Here is a 17,847-nt window from a genome sequence, read left to right on the forward strand (position 1 = left end):
ATTGTTGTAACTACAGAGCTCTGGGTGATGGAAAGTTTCTATTTCACACTGAGAGGCAGTTTTAAGTTGAGATTACTTAGATTGAGTGTGATTACGTTGAGTAACAGAGCAGTGCTGTATATAATGAAGTGCACTGCTCTTCATTTGTGTTTTCATCATTTGTATTTTGTTCACAGGTGATACAGGAGACGAGGTACCTGATTGATTCGGCAGATACTATACATGACAAGATCATCCAGTGTCAGAAGACAGGTAGATGAATTCTCTTGACTATCACAGTTCCTCTACATTCCACAATGTGTCCTGCAGTACACTACTGCAAAGGCATGTCTTTGAACATAGTATTTAAGAATTTATACCCTTTAAGTTGCTGTTTTTTTTTAATGAAGACATCGAAGGAGCATTCCTTTCACCCACAGTAGACTTGAGCTCATCCAAAACTCTGCGCCCATATCCTAACTCGCACCTGTGCTACATTGTCTCCCAGTCCGGGAGCACTTAGATTTTAAAATTCTTATCCTTGTTTTCAAATCCCTCCATGGCCTCACCTCTCCCTATCCCTGTAACCTCCTCCAGCCCTAAACCGCCCGAGATCTCTGCGCTCCCCCATTTCTGGCTTCTTGCGCATCTCCGATTTTCATTACTTCACCATTGGTGGCCGTGCTTTCAGCTCCTCCTCCTTCAAGACACTCCTTAAAACCTACCTCTTTGACCAAGCTTTTGGTCACCTGTCCTAATATCTTTTTATGTGGCTCGGCGTCAAATGTTGTTTGATAATGCTGCTGTGAAGCACCTTGGGTCATTGTACTATGTTAAAGGCGCTATATAAATGCAAGTTGTTGTTGTTGTAAATAGGACCCTAAACACAAAAATTGCTTTTGGAACCAACTCTTTGTCATACTTCACTCTTTTGTACCAACTACTGCATTAGTAATTACAAATCTTGGCTGGGATTTAACAAAATTTAACAATTTAACAAAATTTAACAAAATCCCAGCCAAGTACAGCAGTGTAAGGATGGCAGCTTTCATGTAATCATCATGCCTGAAGCTTTGCTAACAAAGTACTCATTGGTCATTGTGTTTGTCAGTTCATCACTTCTGGTTTATATTAAGAATTGGAAGGGACTTCCAGAATGGTAGATTGGATACTTTCTGAATTGGGTTGCTTTACCCTACATATGTATTGTCACTGACCAATATTTATCCCTCAACCAACATCATTAAAACCGATTATCTGGTCATTATCACATTGCTGTTTGTGGGACCTTGCTGTGCGCAAATTGGCTGCCGTGTTTCCCACATTACAACAGTGACTATAGTTCAAAAGTACTTCATTGGCTGTAAAGCGCTTTGGGACATCCTGATTCACGAATCATTCATTGAGTCTGGTATGTTAGCACCACCTTGCAGTATTTAATTTACTGAAACATTGGGCTCGATATTAAACCCCTCCCCCCCGACCACGACGGGCGGGCAAGGGTCAGGTGGAGGGTTAAAGACTTAAATATAGGAAACGTGTCCCCAACACGCGCACGCGCCCACCTGCTTTTTTACAGAGGCGGATATCGAGGCGTCCAAGTGTCCTGCCAGGAAGAGACAGGACACTTCATCAACATATTTAAATCGGACTCCCACAGTGCAATTGGGAGCCCGATTTAAAATTGACTGCTGCTGCACGGGTTTCCCAGGGGTCGGTAAACCCGGCAGTGAAAGGGAGGCGGGAGCTGCTACCTCCACAACCTCCTCCCACCCCCTGCAGCGATGTACGATCTCCTCTCCCGCCCGCCCGCCCCCCCCCCCCCCGAGTGGCGATGTCCAACCTTCTCCCTTCCCGATTGTCAGGGACCATCCCCAGGGGTCCCCAGCTGCGGCCTCCAGCCGCCAGCCAGGCTGTCCATTTGGCCAGGTGCCGGGTGGGAAACAGTTCAAATAAATGATAATGAAGTCCTGCCACCAAGACCGATTGAAACCCCACTTTCCCGGCCTTGCCAGGTTCTTTGACTGTTTTCGGCCCTCCCCACACCCTCCCCTCCTCCCCGTAAATAACAGGGCTATTATCTGTAAAATATTTAGAAAAAAACTATTGAGACTAATAATTCAGCTGCCAGTGCTGGGGCTGATCAGGGACTCCATGAGGATCTGCATATTTACAGGAATGCCAAGGCCAGATTATCAGGCATCAACTACCTATTGTGCATCAGGAATTTTCGTGGCATGGTTTGAAGGTACCAGCATGGGAATGCATGGAGCATCAGCATGGGGCACCGGTGCCAGAGGACCCAATATCTTAAAATTTGAAGGCAATCTCTCCTTCAGGTCATTCCAACTGGAGCACTGCTCGATCGTCTAATTTAAATGCATAAGAACATAAGAACATAAGAAATTGGAGCAGGAGTAGGCCAATCGGCCCCTCGAGCCTGCTCCGCCATTCAATAAGATCATGGCTGATCTGATCCCAACCACAAATCTAAAGAACACAAGAAGTCGGAGCAGGACCCGGCCACATAGCCCCTGGGCCCTCTCCGCCACCCACAGGGCATTGACCGATCCGAACTCAGCTTCATGTCCAATTTCCTGCCCGCTCCCCATAACCCCTAATTCCCTTTACTTCTAGGAAACTGTCTATTTCTGTTTTAAATTTATCTAATGATGTAGCTTCCACAGCTTCCTGGGGCAGCAAATTCCACAGACCTACCACCCTCTGAGTGAAGAAGTTTCTCCTCATCTCAGTTTTGAAAGAGCAGCCCCTTATTCTAAGATTATGCCCCCTAGTTCTAGTTTCACCCATCTTTGGGAACATCCTTACTGCATCCACCCGATCAAGACCCTTCACAATCTTATATGTTTCAATAAGATCGCCTCTCATTCTTCTGAACTCCAATGAGTAGAGTCCCAATCTACTCAACCTCTCCTCATATGTCCGCCCCCTCATCCCCAGGATTAACCGAGTGAACCTTCTTTGTACTGCCTCGAGAGCAAGTATGTCTTTTCTTAAGTATGGAGACCAAAACTGTATGCAGTATTCCAGGTGCGGTCTCACCAATACCTTATATAACTGCAGCAATACCTCCTTGTTTTTATATTCTATCCCCCTAGCAATAAAAGCCAACATTCCGTTGGCTTTCTTGATCACCTGCTGCACCTGCATACCAACTTTTTGATTTTCTTGCACTAGGACCCCCAGATCCCTTTGTACTGCAGTACTTTCCAGTCTCTCGCCATTAAGAAAATAACTTGCTCTCTGATTTTTCCTGCCAAAGTGCATAACCTCACATTTTCCAATATTATATTGCATCTGCCAAATCTCCGCCCACTCACCCAGCCTGTCTATATCCCCTTGCAGGTTTTTTATGTCCTCCTCACTCTCTACTTTCCCTCCCATCTTTGTATCATCTGCAAATTTTGATATGTTGCACTCAGTCCCCTCCTCCAAATCGTTAATATAGATTGTAAAGAGTTGGGGACCCAGCACCGACCCCTGTGGAACACCACTGGTTACTGGTTGCCAGTCCGAAAATGAACCATTTATCCCAACTCTCTGCTTCCTGTTCGATAACCAATCCTCCACCCATGCCAGAATATTACCCCCAATCCCGTGATTTTTTATCTTAAGTAATAATCTTTTATGTGGCACCTTGTCGAATGCCTTCTGGAAGTCTAAATACACTACGTCTAAATACACTAAATACACGCATGTTGGGGAACTAATGAGTCTAGCGGAAAATTTGCCCCCAGCCCCTTTGTGCTTGCTCCCCATATTGGGGTGCACTAAAAGCTGAGCTTCCACTCCCGAATTTCTGGGAATCCAACGCCATCATCATATTGTTGGCCCCATTATCTCAATACTTATTTGTCTCCATTTACGCTGTTAAATTTATCTTGCCTATTGGAATGGTGCAATCTGTATATTCTGATGTTAAATCAAAGTAAAGACTTTCATCCTTGAAAGCTGACTCTGCAGCAAATAAATTAGAATCAGTCTGCTATGAACAGCCTGATTGAAATCCCCACATCTGCACTATGTAACTTGCCAATATGCTTATCAGGCAGGTAATCTGATTAGATAGGTGATCTGTGTGATGGATTGAGCATATCAATGCTGCTTGTGATTTGCAGCATGTTCAGTTTATGATCTCAATGGGCCAATATGAGAAGATGCAAACTGTGAGTTAACCCATGGCATTCTTCTCATGGTCTGCATAAGAATGACATAGCCACAGGTCAAAGAGGAGGTTGCATCTCTGTCCTTCCTCTCAGTCAGAGAATAGCCCACGTTGAAGGGAAACCTAAGCAGATAGAAGACAGTAACATACAAAACGGGAATGAAAATGGTGTACTTCGGGAGGTTGGGTAGTGTAGTGGGGTTAGCACACTATCCTTGGACTTCTGAGGTTCTGGGTGCAAATCCAAGCCAGACTGATGTAATGAAAGTCTGTTCTCCTGGTAATAACGCCCCTATATGAAATGAGTTTGCGCTGTCTCAATTGAGTTTCTTGTGAGCATGAACTAACAGCACAAAAATTACCCCTAATTTAACACTGAGGACCCAAAGAAATTGCCAGTGTTGTAAATGGAAGTCGTAGAGGATGGGGATTCTACCAACGTTACAACTTAGCACATTGTTAGAATAAAGTATAAAGCTTTGCTCTACATCTAATGTACGCTGCACTGTATAAACTGAAGTATAAGACAGGAAATTAATGCCCTTGTGTAATTATTTAATGATGGAATTATCATTTAATAGTGGCCTGCAAATGATAGTTCTTTCATTTTAATTTTTAATTCTTTTGATAGTACTCCTATCAACTACATAAAAGCAATAAAGATTTGTACTGTATAGAAATAAACACATGTGCGCCACTAACTTGTTTTTATGTTCCAATATCTTGAACAGGACTTGAATTTCATAAGGAACTTCACAATTTAGGAGCAAAGGAGGGTTTAAAGGGAAGAAAGTTAAGTAAAGCGATTGAAAGCTTTGCGTGGAATATCACCGTATTGAAGGTACAGTAATAACTAGGTAAACTGTTGTGAATATCCTCCGTAGTCTTTACTAAAACGAGACAAACTGAAAATTTGACCTTTTCAAGGAGAATATCTGAAGGGTTCACAAATGGTTGGGTCTAATTGTAATTTAGAATTTTGCACAGAGATAAAATTGTACTAAATAACTAGGCCGGCAAGAGGGATGAAGGGGGAAAAAATTACAGAGCAGAAGAGAGGCCAGCATATATTTATATATTTTCCTTTTTTCCTTCCATGATGAAATGTCTAAGAAAAAATCTAGGACATGATTTTAAATGGGAAGTACGGGTGGGTTGGGGGCAGGCGGGGGGCAGTAAAAATTTTAAAAATCAAATCCCGCCCCCAACCCCCCACTTGCGGTTTTAACAGAGGCAGGACGAGGGGTGGGCAATCAACCCGCTCTCAGAAGGCGGGTTGATCACTGGAAGCTTTCAAAGAGGCTGCGGACCCCCATTTGGCAGTTTTTTTGCTTTTAACCCCTGGGGGCTAGGATTCCCAGGACTTCTCCTTCATGCCACATGAGAGGAGGCGAGAAAACCCGAAACTGCAGGTAAGTGCCTTTACAGCACAGCTTGTGGGCCCAGAGGAGCAGGATTGCTTCCTCCAGGCCCAACAAGCCTACCTGCAGTGACCCTACAAACACGATCGACCTCCCCCCCCCACGATCGACCTCCCCCCCCCACCCCCCCACGATCTCCGACCCCGCTCCGATGGCTGAACCTCAATCCCAACGAGTGACAGCCCCTGATGACTGACCCCTCCGGTGATCTCCAACTCCCCCCCCCCGCCCCAATGACTGCCAATGTCTGAGCCCCCTCTGCGATGAACCTCGAATCTCCCCCACCCCCCCCCCCCACAATCTAACACTTACCTTTTCACATCCTCTTCCTTCCTCTTCTCCCATCCGACTGAGACCAGCCTGTCAATTAGGCTGGCCTATCGGGCGGGAAACGTACAAAAAGAAAGACGTCCTTACATCAAAATCGTAAGGACGTCTGGGAAACCCGTACTTCCAGGTTTCCCATCAGGAAGTCCCCCCCGCCCCGCCCCCCCACCCCGATAAAATCATGCCCGTAGTATGTGCAAAAGTAAAATCGGTTGGGTTGTAAAACAGGCCGCAGATCCAATCACGTTAGATTAAAACGACCCCCTTTGGGTCTGTGTGATAATTTTCCAAATCATTGCTCCTTTGAAAAACAAAACTTTCTAGACTTATCCCTGAGGAATTTTCTGACCACTTCCAAATTCTGTGCACCAATAACCAAAGCTCCTGCTTTCTTCGGCTGTTCACTCCCAGCAATGGTCTGTTTGCACCCCTGAACAGCTGTACATGTGTACACACTAGACTGCCTGTGCAAGTACAATGATTTAAAAAAAAAATTAAACTACACATCTATTCAGCCAGTCACACAGAGGTGCTTATTGGTCATAGAAGGGAAGGGACAGGGAGGAGAGATAGCCACCATGTTTCCTGAACCTGCTGTTGAAGCCATCTATATATAAACATGCAGTTTATGGAGATGGCAGGAACAAGGGATTCAGGTTCAAAAGTGAATTTTATGGCTATTTCAGTATTAAGTGAGGAAGAAAAGTAGTTGTATGAGTGATACACCCAGAGAAGAATCCAGTTCCCATGTCAAGCAAGAATAATATAAAGCATTCTGAGAGTGAAGCTCTGAAAGGATTTATGGAAAACACAATTTAAGTGTATACATTACATATAATTGAATGCAGAGCTTATTGGCCTGTGAGAATATAGCGGTATGAGAGAGGGAGAGAGATTGAGAAATAGCCCAGTAAAAAAATCACCTCAAAGAGTGAAAATCAATGAACAGATTTTAATTTACAATAAACATTTAATGCAGAGGCACTCACTCAATTTTGGTCAAGGGCCACAACTATATGTGATATTGGGCTCGATATTGCCAGGGCTGCGAGTTCGTGGTGGGGGGGCTTGTGGGTAACGCGCCCGGCGAAATCAGTCTGCCCCGCAGCCTAATTGGATCCACTTACCTGGTCTTCCAGGTTCCCCACTGCTGAGCTGTGCGGCGGGCGGACTGCGCATGTGCAGTAAGGTCTGTCAGCTGGAGGAGCCCTATTTAAAGGGGCAGTCCTCCACTGACTGATGCTGCAGGAAATAGGAAAAATTACAGCATGGAGCAGCCCAGAGGGAAGGCTGCTCCCAGTTTAATGATGCCTCATTCCAGGTATCATTAGATGGGGTGAGAAGGAGGCGGAGGACAGAGATCTTCCCCCCGGCGGGCGGGAGGAAGCGACCTGCCTTTGCCACCAGGAAGGCCTGGCTCGAGGTGGCAGAGGAGGTCACCTGCACCACCAACATATCGCCCACCTGCATACAGTGCAGGAGGCGCTTCAATGACCCAAGTAGGTCAGCCAAAGTGAGTACACTTACTCATTCTCCTACACTCCATCTGCCACATCACCGCCCCCACCCCACATCTCCTTCTGCACTGCCAACTTTACTCTGTCACATCACCCCTCACACCCACTCAAACCTCATCCTCATCTCTTACCTGCACTTACTCACCTCGCCAGTACTCATCCCGCCACTACCACTCAACCCAATCCTCATACAATCTCATGGCTCTATCTCATACTCACCCTCTCATGCATCTCTTTCACGGTCAGCCGCACTCAACCTGCCACTACCTGTGCTGCATCACATATGTGCAGTAGGAAGCGTAAGGCAAACGTTGTGAGCATGAAGGGGATGCACAAGGGTGTTTGAGGGTTTGTCATGGTTTTTACTTCTATTGATTTCTGACCAACTCATATCACATATTATATTGGCACCACTACTGCCACGTCTTTGCGAATCTTGTCTGGTTTGTGCAATCATGCCCTTTCCTGAGGATCACAATGAAGACCCACAACTGATGCCACCCATTGTGTCACTGCAGAGTGGGTGTAGGTGTATTTGCAGGGCTCTTTTGTGCAGACGACTGAGAGACATCGGCGATGTCCCCGGTGGCACCCTGGAAGGATGCGGAGGAGAGGTTGTTGAGGGCAGTGGTGACTTTGACAGCGACAGGTAAGAAGATGGTGCTCGGGCCAGCCGGGAGCAGCTCGGCATGAAGGAGGCTGCAGATGTCCACGACTACATGTCGAGTGACTCTGAGCTTCCGTGTGCACTGCCGCTCAGAGAGGTCCAGGAAGCTGAGCCTCGGTCTGTAGACCCTGTGGCGAGGGTAGTGCCCCCTGCGACACATCTCTCTCTGCGGTTGCCCTCCCTCCTGCTGTGCAGGTGGATGTGTCACAGCACTGTGTTGTGGAGCTCCACGTGTCAGAGGTGGACGGCGAGGCTGGTGATGCTGTTCGCCCTCTGAGGAGGTCATGACTGCAGCTACGGCGGCCCCCATCCGGAAGATGTACATCTGAGGGGGTCCGCAAGGTAGGTACATGTCTCTGGACCCCTGGGTAAGTGTGCAAGTTGGTGAATTTTCTTGTCAAGAGGAGGGTGGTGGAGGCCAAACTTTGTCCCAAGTGACAGAGTGGCCTCCTGCAATGGGTGAGGGTCTCCCCCCGCCACCTGTCAAATGGACCTTTGCAGCTGCCAAAGGCTGACAGCTGCAACACGTCCATTTCAACTGGGAGTGTTTCCCCCAGTACGGGAAACAGTCCCATTTGTATGTAAAATCCCAACCCTCCTAAAATATCTCGTTAATCAGGTCTGTTAATGACCTGAAATAGCTAGATAAATATTGTTAAGTGACACCCCGCCGGCTTTAATTGTCTGTGGGAGTCCCACGTGCGGGGGCTGCGTGCGCACGTCGGCACGTCTGTGGGGAATGCGGAAGTGGGCGGGTTGGAGCTGGGCTCCCGACCCGCTCCGGGATTCCCCGATTTTCGGAGCCCCCCCCCCCCCCTCCCGCCAGGAACGCACCTGATAGCGGTTGCTAAAATGGAGCCCATTATTTCTAATGTACAAATAATATATTACACACACTACACACACATACATACTTAAAAAGAAATCTCATCTGTCCGCTACCTGTAAGTGTCCTATGTTTGAACAGTCTGAATCCAGCTCCTAGTGGGCATGAATCTACAGCACAAAACTGGCTCTAATTTGGCACTAATTGACAATGTCACTCAGACAGGCCTAAGGATGGTTGGTGTGGGAAGTGGAAAAGTGACATACTGGTGGAGTTGCTCTTCTGAGGAGAGGCCTGAGGCATACTATTGTGGCAGAGAAAAGAGAACTTTACTTTGCATCTGCCGGTGCTTTACTTGCCCTGACGGTGCTTGTTGTTAACACTGAGTGGCTGAAATGGAAATTGTTCTATTCCCCAGCACTAAACCTCCCTGACCTTCATGAGCACAAAACAAATTACTGACAGAAAGCCAGAAACATCAGTTTATGAATGTAAACCGTTTCTTTTACCATTGGATACTGCAGGACTGATTTTTGAGTACTGGTGTCAGTCAGTTCTAAGTGGCTAAGGACTGCTGCAAATCTCACCAGAATGGTAATGTGCGAACAGCAGTCAATTTTTCACACAGCAAAGGGCAGATTTGGATACATGGAGGGAGGTAACTTAGTGGTGGGCCCAGAAAATTGCATGAAGGTCAAATTAATAGGCTGTTGACGATATGGGGATGTCAATTCTTACAGCCTTTAGAAAGGCATCTCAACTCTTTGGTAACTTTTGGCTGGGGGAGAGAAGTGAAGAAGTAGAGGTAAAAATGAGGGATAAAGAAACCCAATACCCTGTTTGATCGTTGCTGAAGTAGATGTAATGCTGTATGAAGTGGTCGTGGGGAAGATATCCCTATTTACCACTCCATGATACTATCCTGATTGGTCAACAGTGCAGCATACCTGCAAGATGGAGGCAGGCTTGAGTCATGCAGAAAATCTCCCAGCACTAGAATTTCTTTCTGTTGGGTGCACAGAAGATGATTGGCAAATGCCATGCACACTCCTCCTTGTTTGACTATCGGAAAGCATAATTGAGAGCTGTGTAAGAGCCAATTTCTCAGCCAGTTTTTCTTCACTGTTGGCCTGAAGTAGCAAACTTGTACCTCAGTGGTAATATCTCAGTGTAGGAAGTTAGCCGAAACAGAATCAGAATTTAGGATTTCTGAGTTACAGATTTTTGATATCGGATTACCCACTGTCATTAGGATATAAACATTATAACAAATTCTAACACAGCAGTAACCTGCACTGTGTCCCCATAACACTGGGGCATTGAAATTCCTGTATGTGCGATTTATACATCACTGGTTAATATATTTGTGTCAAATTCCTGTATGTGTTATTTTGACAAAGTTGTTAACTTGTTTAATTTAACAAATTAAATTTTTTGCTCCAATAGCACACAGGAAATTGATGCAAACATATTCAATCTTTGAATTTTTTTTCATGTTCAATCTTTCCTTTGCACTCTAAGCCAAGATATTTGAGGTGATACAGGTCATTGGGTTCTTGATGAATGCTAGAGTTTTCATCTTGAAGTGTTTGTAGGTTTTGTTTGGTTATAAAATGGCTTAAGAACAAGCAAGGTTTCACAGAAGTCAACAATTGCAAGCTTCCTTTTTTCCTCACGTGTCTTGTTTTCCATAACTGTTGGCAGATACCCACTTTTTTATAGTTTGGTTGGGGTTAAAATGCACTTTTATATGCTGTTTGAAGTGAATTTATAAACATGTTAAAGTATTAATGAATTAATATAACCACCGTCCTTTGACGTATGCAGGGCCAAGGGGATTTACTGAAAAATGCTAAGAATGAGGCGCTGGAGAACATGAAGCAGATCCAACTTGCTTGTGTCTCATGTGGATTGAGCAAGTCAGGAAGTGGAAGTGCAGAGGTGAAATCCAAACAAAGTCTTAAGGCAATACAGGAGAAAGAAAACAGAGAGGAGAATGGAAAGCTCGCATAATTCCCAAACCGGCCCCAATGGCTTAATTATGGAGTCAAAGTTACTGCTTGTAGTTTATTCCCATGGATGATACCGAAGATGCTAACAGAGCCTTTAAAGAGCATTTGAGGGTACAATACTAACTCTATTTAAAGAAACAAATTTTATGGTATATATCACAATGAAATAGTTCAAGGAAAACCATATTAAAGTGATATTTCCAATATTCCTATAACTGCCTTTGATCCTGCATTTGTAGCTCACTTAAAACAAAGGAAGAGAGCATGGACTGACAAAATCACAATTGGCATGCACTTTTCTTTACATTTTTCATTGTTAAATTATGCATATATCAGCTTTTTAAATACATTTTAATATGAACAAGAATATTGTGCTGTACATTTTTGTGTTATGCATAATAGTATTTTTCTGCTGTGAAGCCATTGTATGTAAATATTGCTTTTATTTTTAAAAATCTGTTCATGTATAGGTTGGGGACTTGTTTCAAAATTGTATTCTGAAACATCCTACTGACTCATTTCGTAAACAGCTGAGAAACGGAATGGAGATTAGATTCTGTATTCAGGAAATAGCAAATATTAATTCTTAACACTAAAAGATGGTTTTACCAAGGCAGAGCAGAAAGTATAGTTTACTTGAGTAACTCCTTGAGGAATATGGGCACATCTTTGCAACAAATACAAATTGTAATGAGATGAAAATTTTCAGTTATTTCCCTGAAATTTTGAGGGGAAAGTAACGTTCTATGATGCTGTGTATTCTCTTAATTTGTTTTCAGGTGCCGTAGTTACCCTTGGAAACTTGCGTATCCCTCGATGGCTTACCAAATGTGTTCAGTGGCTGTCTGAGCCATACAGGAATCAGGAAGATCCTTGGTTCGATCCTTGGTCGGTGCTGGGTTACCCTATCTCAGCTGGTGTGGGTAAAATTGACCAGGGTTCTCACTATCCAGTGACCCCTGCTGGAAGTGTGTGTAGACAATTTGTGGGAACAGGATTAGGATCAATTTTAATGCATCCAGTGGTGAAATAACCTGCTGATGCTCACTGTCAAGCCCCACACAGTGGCTGAGGCAGAAACAAATTCCAGTCAATGTCTTCAAGAGAGATGGGAAAAGGAGAAAATTGACAATGGAATATAAATTGCATGAATTCTTTTTGAAGATGTTGTCTGATTCAAAATGGATATTTTCAAGGTTGCAAAAGCTGACCTTGCACTTGAAGTTTCGAAAGAAATGGTTTCCTCAAAGGGGTAAGCATTTGGCCAAGATTACTCAAGAGGAAAAACATAGATCAGTAATGAAATGGAAAAATCACAGATTTCCAAATAAGATGCACATATATTAAGAAGACTTTTCCTCTCGTGGCCTCACAGCTGCAACGTTAATTGAACTCTATATTTGGAGATCAGAGCTTCAACTTTGGAATTCTTTACCCCAGAGGGGTGTGGATGCTCAGTCATTGAGTATATTCAAGACTGAGATCAACAGATTTTTAGACACTAAGGGAACCAAGGGATGTGGGGATAGGGCGGGAAAGTGGAGTTGAGGTAGAAGATTAGCCATGATCTTATTGAATGATGGAACAGGCTCGAGGGGCCATATGGCCTACTCCTGCTCCTATTTCTTATGTTCTTATGAACCAGACCCTTGATAGACATTTGCAGTTGGGTTTCTCCTTTGGGACAGTGTATTCTTGTTGTGTGGAAGAATCAGGGAGAGTAGCTATCCTGTACCATCCAAGTGCAATCAACCAATGGATGACCTTGACAGTGTTTGTTGTTTTTGCAGTTTCTGAAGATCTTTGTGGGCTTGGCCTTCCTATTTTCTCTAACAAAGTGGTAATGCTAGGGCCAAGCTGAACACACAAGGCAGAAAATTGTTGGAAAAAAATAACATACGAGCAATGACGAACAGGAAAAGACCTTCTGGTCCATCCAGCCTGCCCTACACAATTGCGATGCCTTGTGCATCACAATATATAGACCCCCATATCCCATGTGATCTCCTGGGAGAAGCAAAAAACCAGATAAAAACCCAGGCCAATTGGGGAAAAGAAAATCAGGTAAATTCCTCTCTGACCCCCTAAGGCAATCATAATTAGTCCAGGAGATCACTGTAGCCCTGATAATGCCACACAGTACCTACCTTTTGTACGAGGTGTTCTCCGCCCCAGCCAGAAACAGGTCCAGCTCTCGCTTGAAAGAATTCAGTGAATCGGCGTCCACTGCATGAGCCGGCAGCCTGTTCCAGAGGTTCACTATTCTCTGGGAAAAGAACCACCTCCTGACATCTATCCTGGATCTGACCTTATACAACTTAAAATTGTGACCCCTGGTCCTCCCTAACCTATTGGAACAAATTGTCCACTCGAACACAATCTATTCCCTTCATCATCTTATAAACCTCGATCAAATCACCCCCAAGTCTGCGCTTCTCTAAAGTGTGGAGCCCCAGCTTTTTTTTGCCTATCTTGAGAACCAAGATGCTTCAAACTGGGAATTCATCTATTGGCCCTCCTCTGCACCTTTTCCAAAGTCTCAATATTACCCATGTGAGGAGACCAAATCCGGATGCAGTATTCTAACTGAGGCCTGACCAGGGTCTTATACAAATTTTGACCACCTGGTTAACCCACTGAGCTGATGATTTTTTACTTAAGTTATGAGAATGATACTTGATGCAACTGGACATTCTCTGTTAACAATATTTTTGTTGTCGTATGGCACCATGGTGGGCCAACACATGGAGGTTGGCATTCCTCAGAGTCCAGCTTTTAGTGCGTTGGTTAATGTGCTTGTATAAAATGCCATTGTTCATTTTTTTCAAAAATGGCATCTGGTGAAGACAATGGTTTCACCCTCTCTAAAGCTGATTTCTGAATTTCAACTCGAAAGGTAGTGGAAACTCAGACCAACACTGGTGGAGGCCTGGGACCATATCAAGCTGCAGGACATGGTAAAGGGAAAAAATACAGTATTTTTGGAACACAATTATATAAGTAAAGAAGTTTTTGCATGAGTTCTAGCTCGCCCATTTCCTTGCTATCTTTCTCCCTTTTTTTGCAATTCAGTCAGATCTTGTACACAACCAAAAAACATATTTTTGGTCAGGGATGGTATTCTAAACTGCATTATACTCTTGAAAAGCTGTCTTTAATGAGCTGTCACTGCGTACAGTCACTTACTACAAATACTTTAGAACACAGCACCTCTTTGATAATATACCATTTCTTTTTACTCTAATTTTTTGCACACTACAGAATATCCATGTTTATGTTTTTCAGGAAAATCCATGCTCTTCAGTCTTGCTTTAGGTTGACCCTTTGTATACAGATTGTCCTTCAAAGTATCGTTGTATATTCTATCAACGTTTATTTTGTAAATTTAACGACTGTTAATGACTAAATGAAATATGCAGCCATAAAATAATTTTCCATTCATGCTATTTTTTGAATAAACTAAAATATTGTAAATCTTGATTTTTTTTCATTTCGGAGTAACTATGCAAATATTGTTCAAAAGGGTTAATGCAGGATATGCAACACCTTGTGACGTGGACAGCTTTATACATAGAATCACAGAATGCTACAGCACAGAGCCAGCCCATGTGGCTCATAAAGTCTTTGCCATTGTTTTCATCCCATGAGCTATCTAGTCCAGTCCCAACTGCACATTGCCTATGCTGTTTAATGTTACACTTTTTCAAACAACCAATTTCCTTTTTAATACAATTATGAACTCAGCTTCAACAATGGTTTGTGGCAGAGAATTCCACATTCTAGCCTCGTTTTCTGTAAATAATTTTTTTCTAACCTCTGCTTTAATTTGTTTTAAAATTATCTTAAATTTGTGCCCTCTCGTATCCTTCTCACTGACCAGTGAAAACAATCTATCATTACTTATCTTATCATACCCCTTCATAATCTTGAAGACCCCCTAACTTTCTCAGCTCCAACATCCCTGGTGACATCCTAGTGAATCTATGCTGCACCTTTACCATTGCTTTAATACCCTTATTTAATTGTTTCTTCTTCCAACATGCTAAGTTGTTTTGCAGTTTTGTTAAGGTGGAAATGCAACTTCTCAACTGTAACCTGTAGTACAGTTTCCAACAATTAATGAATTTAAAATAGCTCTTAGGAATTTTTCTTTGTAAGTGGTAGTTTCTTAACACAGTATAGAATATGATTAATTTTGCATAGAAGTAACTGTTCAGATTTTAACTTTTAAGGATAATTTCAGTTCATCATAAAAGAACAGAAAATTAAGATGACTCAGTGGGTAAATGCACAGTGTGCTGTGGTATTGACTTATTCAGAACAGCAAGTTTCCAGGTTCAGTTCCTGCTCTATGCTGATCTCAGTAAGCCAACAATGAGGTTTCTGTAGTTAGTTTGCGTCAGTATTTTTTTTTCAAAAATATACTTTATTCATAAAATTTGCAGCAAAACATATAATACAGTTGTCATATCACATTCCAAATGTACACAATACAAATTATACAATTTGCAGGTTACATCAAGTACAGTCCAATGAACACATTGTACATAATTACAGTTCATGACACACTGGGGTGTCTCATTGCATTCTACTCAATACAGATTATTGATTACAGATTTATTACAGGTACACTATAGCAATTTGAATTTCACATTCTGCCTGGGGGGGTTTTTCCCTGATTTCAGCCCCTCGGTATACATTGGCGGGAAGGCTCTAAAAGGTTGCCTTTGCGTCAGTACCCCCAGGTTTAGTATTTCTGAAAGCTGTCCAGCAATCTCTAGTTGCAGTGGAGAGCATTGGTCCTGACCCACCAGCAGTCGCCATCTAAGTTCATACTAAGAATGGTCACTTGAGTGAGGTACCGGAGGGGTACTGGTGTCCATACCCAGTGAGCCACCAGCTTCTAGAGAGGATGGGTAAGTGGGAGGGGGAAAGAAATAATTCTGTCAATGACTGATTTTTGTGGAAATAACGTGATTTAAATTTTTGGAGTGGAGGGAAATATTTGAAAGATTAAAAATATAACAAAAGACTTGGCCCAGTTTACTGTAGTATTTAGAACTAGGTTACTTAATACATCTGGATTAAATGCATTTTATGTCAGTTTGGCTGTCTTTTTCTTAGCCCATTTAACCAGCCAGCTAATTCACTGATGAACTAACATTAGGCTACTGTACTGTGAAGTTTAATATTTTTTTTATTTTTTAAGAAGTTTTGTATAGACAATATTCAGTTTATGTATATGGTAGTTTAAATTTAGACTGTCTCATAAATGTGAAATATAAATGTTGAAACAAGACAATCAAATAAAACCATAGATAAGTTTATGCTGGTTGAAAGCATTTAGTATTAACTCTCAGTCTTATATGTTGTACTAAATTTCCAATCCATCAGCTACATGGCCACAAGCATCAACTAATGCAATAAAAAGAGTCAGACAGACACTGGTGCATATCTTGAAATAATTTCGTTTCAAAAAGCTTTTATAGACTTGTGTTTTTTAAATTTAAGTTCCATTCCTTGTTGAATTTAACAGAATGCAGTTAAAGTACACATTTGATCAACTGAAACGAGTTTTACATTTTAAGTCTTAAGAACTGTTTGTTGTAACACTTGGGTAGGTCACAGGCTTGAGCTAATGTTTCTCCATTAGTGAGTTAGCAATCTCAGCTGTGACAGCTGCCTTTCCACAGGGAGGCAGAGAGGGAAAATCGGAAGGCCGGCAACTTCAAGCTGCTCTCATGCACTTCCTTGGGGCCCACTACATAGTGACACTGGCAGCGACATGGAAGTTAAGCCTCCAATCCGTGGCGCGGAGGCGGGGCGGGGGGGGGGGGGTATGTGGGGGGGTTGGTGTTAGTGACTCTTAAGTGGTAGAAGTTTCCGGAAAATTAGGTTCTTTGGTGTGTCCTGCTCTGGGTTGAGTTTTTCTTGCAGTGGTGGTTGCCGGGGAAAGTTTTTGCTGCAGTAAATGCTATACTGCAGTTTGTAGTGGAGGTTTGTATGGTTAACCAACGGCATCATCAAGCTACTGCTCAGGTCATTGCAGGTTTCATTGTCCACTAGCAAAGTACATTGTACCATGAAAACAGTAATTAAATCTACTCCCCCTTTTTAGCAAAGAGCGTTGCACACTATAACATTATCGGGTTTCTGCCCTTTGTGTGTTTACACAAGAATTTTAACAAAAACCAAGGCGCAAGAATTGCTCTGGTTACCATGTGTGCAGTGACATTGTAAATGCATTTAAAAATAACTTGTTTCTGATGCAATCAGAGCAGTTCTTCCTCCTAACTGATTAATGTATCAATGTGCATCAGTTTTACTGCCAACAGCAATAGGACTTGGGAATCAATGATTGGTTTGTTGTACTTTCTGAGAACTTTGCCACCCTCATAGGTATGTTTGGTAGTACATGTTGATTTGGCAATCAGAGAAACCCTTAACACCCGTGTGTGAACATTTTTCTTATCCTACTTTATTTTTAACAAAGTTGTTGGTGAAGATTTATACAGATTTTCTGATGATGTTATTCATGGACTAAGCACCATAATTATCACTGTATTTTGAGCAATTGCAATAAGAACTTTAGTGTAACTGCCATTTGTTTGATCAGGATCCTGTGATCTCACCTGGGAGGAGATGGCCATGAAAGCATTGAGAACTCTTACACAATTCTTCTAAAATCTACCTTCGACTGCATTAATTACTGATATTTGCATTTCCCGTGGCTGCAGAATTAATTAATAGTTGCTGGACGGCACCAATATTTCTACTGCTTAAGTAGTTTTAAATGGAATACGTAATAACTGTTAATAAATTCAAGGTGGCATAACTTGGGCACAAAGTATAACTGAAAGCAGTCACTATGAGTGCGCACATTTGAATAATTGCTGCAATTATATAATGTCA

At 42.8% G+C, this 17,847-nt stretch overlaps 1 protein-coding gene across 2 annotated transcripts in view; it reads left to right on the top strand.

Annotated features, from left to right (window-relative positions):
• Window positions 1-16,741, top strand: part of plcl1 (phospholipase C like 1) — a 371,203-nt gene extending 354,462 nt beyond the window's left edge. The window contains exons 4-7 of one of the 2 annotated variants that reach the window (XR_010963452.1): window positions 177-252; window positions 4,897-5,006; window positions 10,751-11,046; window positions 11,715-16,741. Coding sequence is in view for 1 of the 2 variants with exons in the window: in XM_067987799.1 (XP_067843900.1) it covers window positions 177-252; window positions 4,897-5,006; window positions 10,751-10,936 (372 nt within the window). In the remaining variant the exon portion in view is untranslated. Of the gene's footprint in view, window positions 1-176; window positions 253-4,896; window positions 5,007-10,750 lie in introns of both variants that reach the window. The other variant, XM_067987799.1, reaches the window with a different exon arrangement.
• Window positions 16,742-17,847: the final 1,106 nt, after the last annotated feature.

This window comes from Heptranchias perlo, chromosome 7 (assembly GCF_035084215.1).
Source record: "Heptranchias perlo isolate sHepPer1 chromosome 7, sHepPer1.hap1, whole genome shotgun sequence".
NCBI lineage: Eukaryota > Metazoa > Chordata > Chondrichthyes > Hexanchiformes > Hexanchidae > Heptranchias > Heptranchias perlo.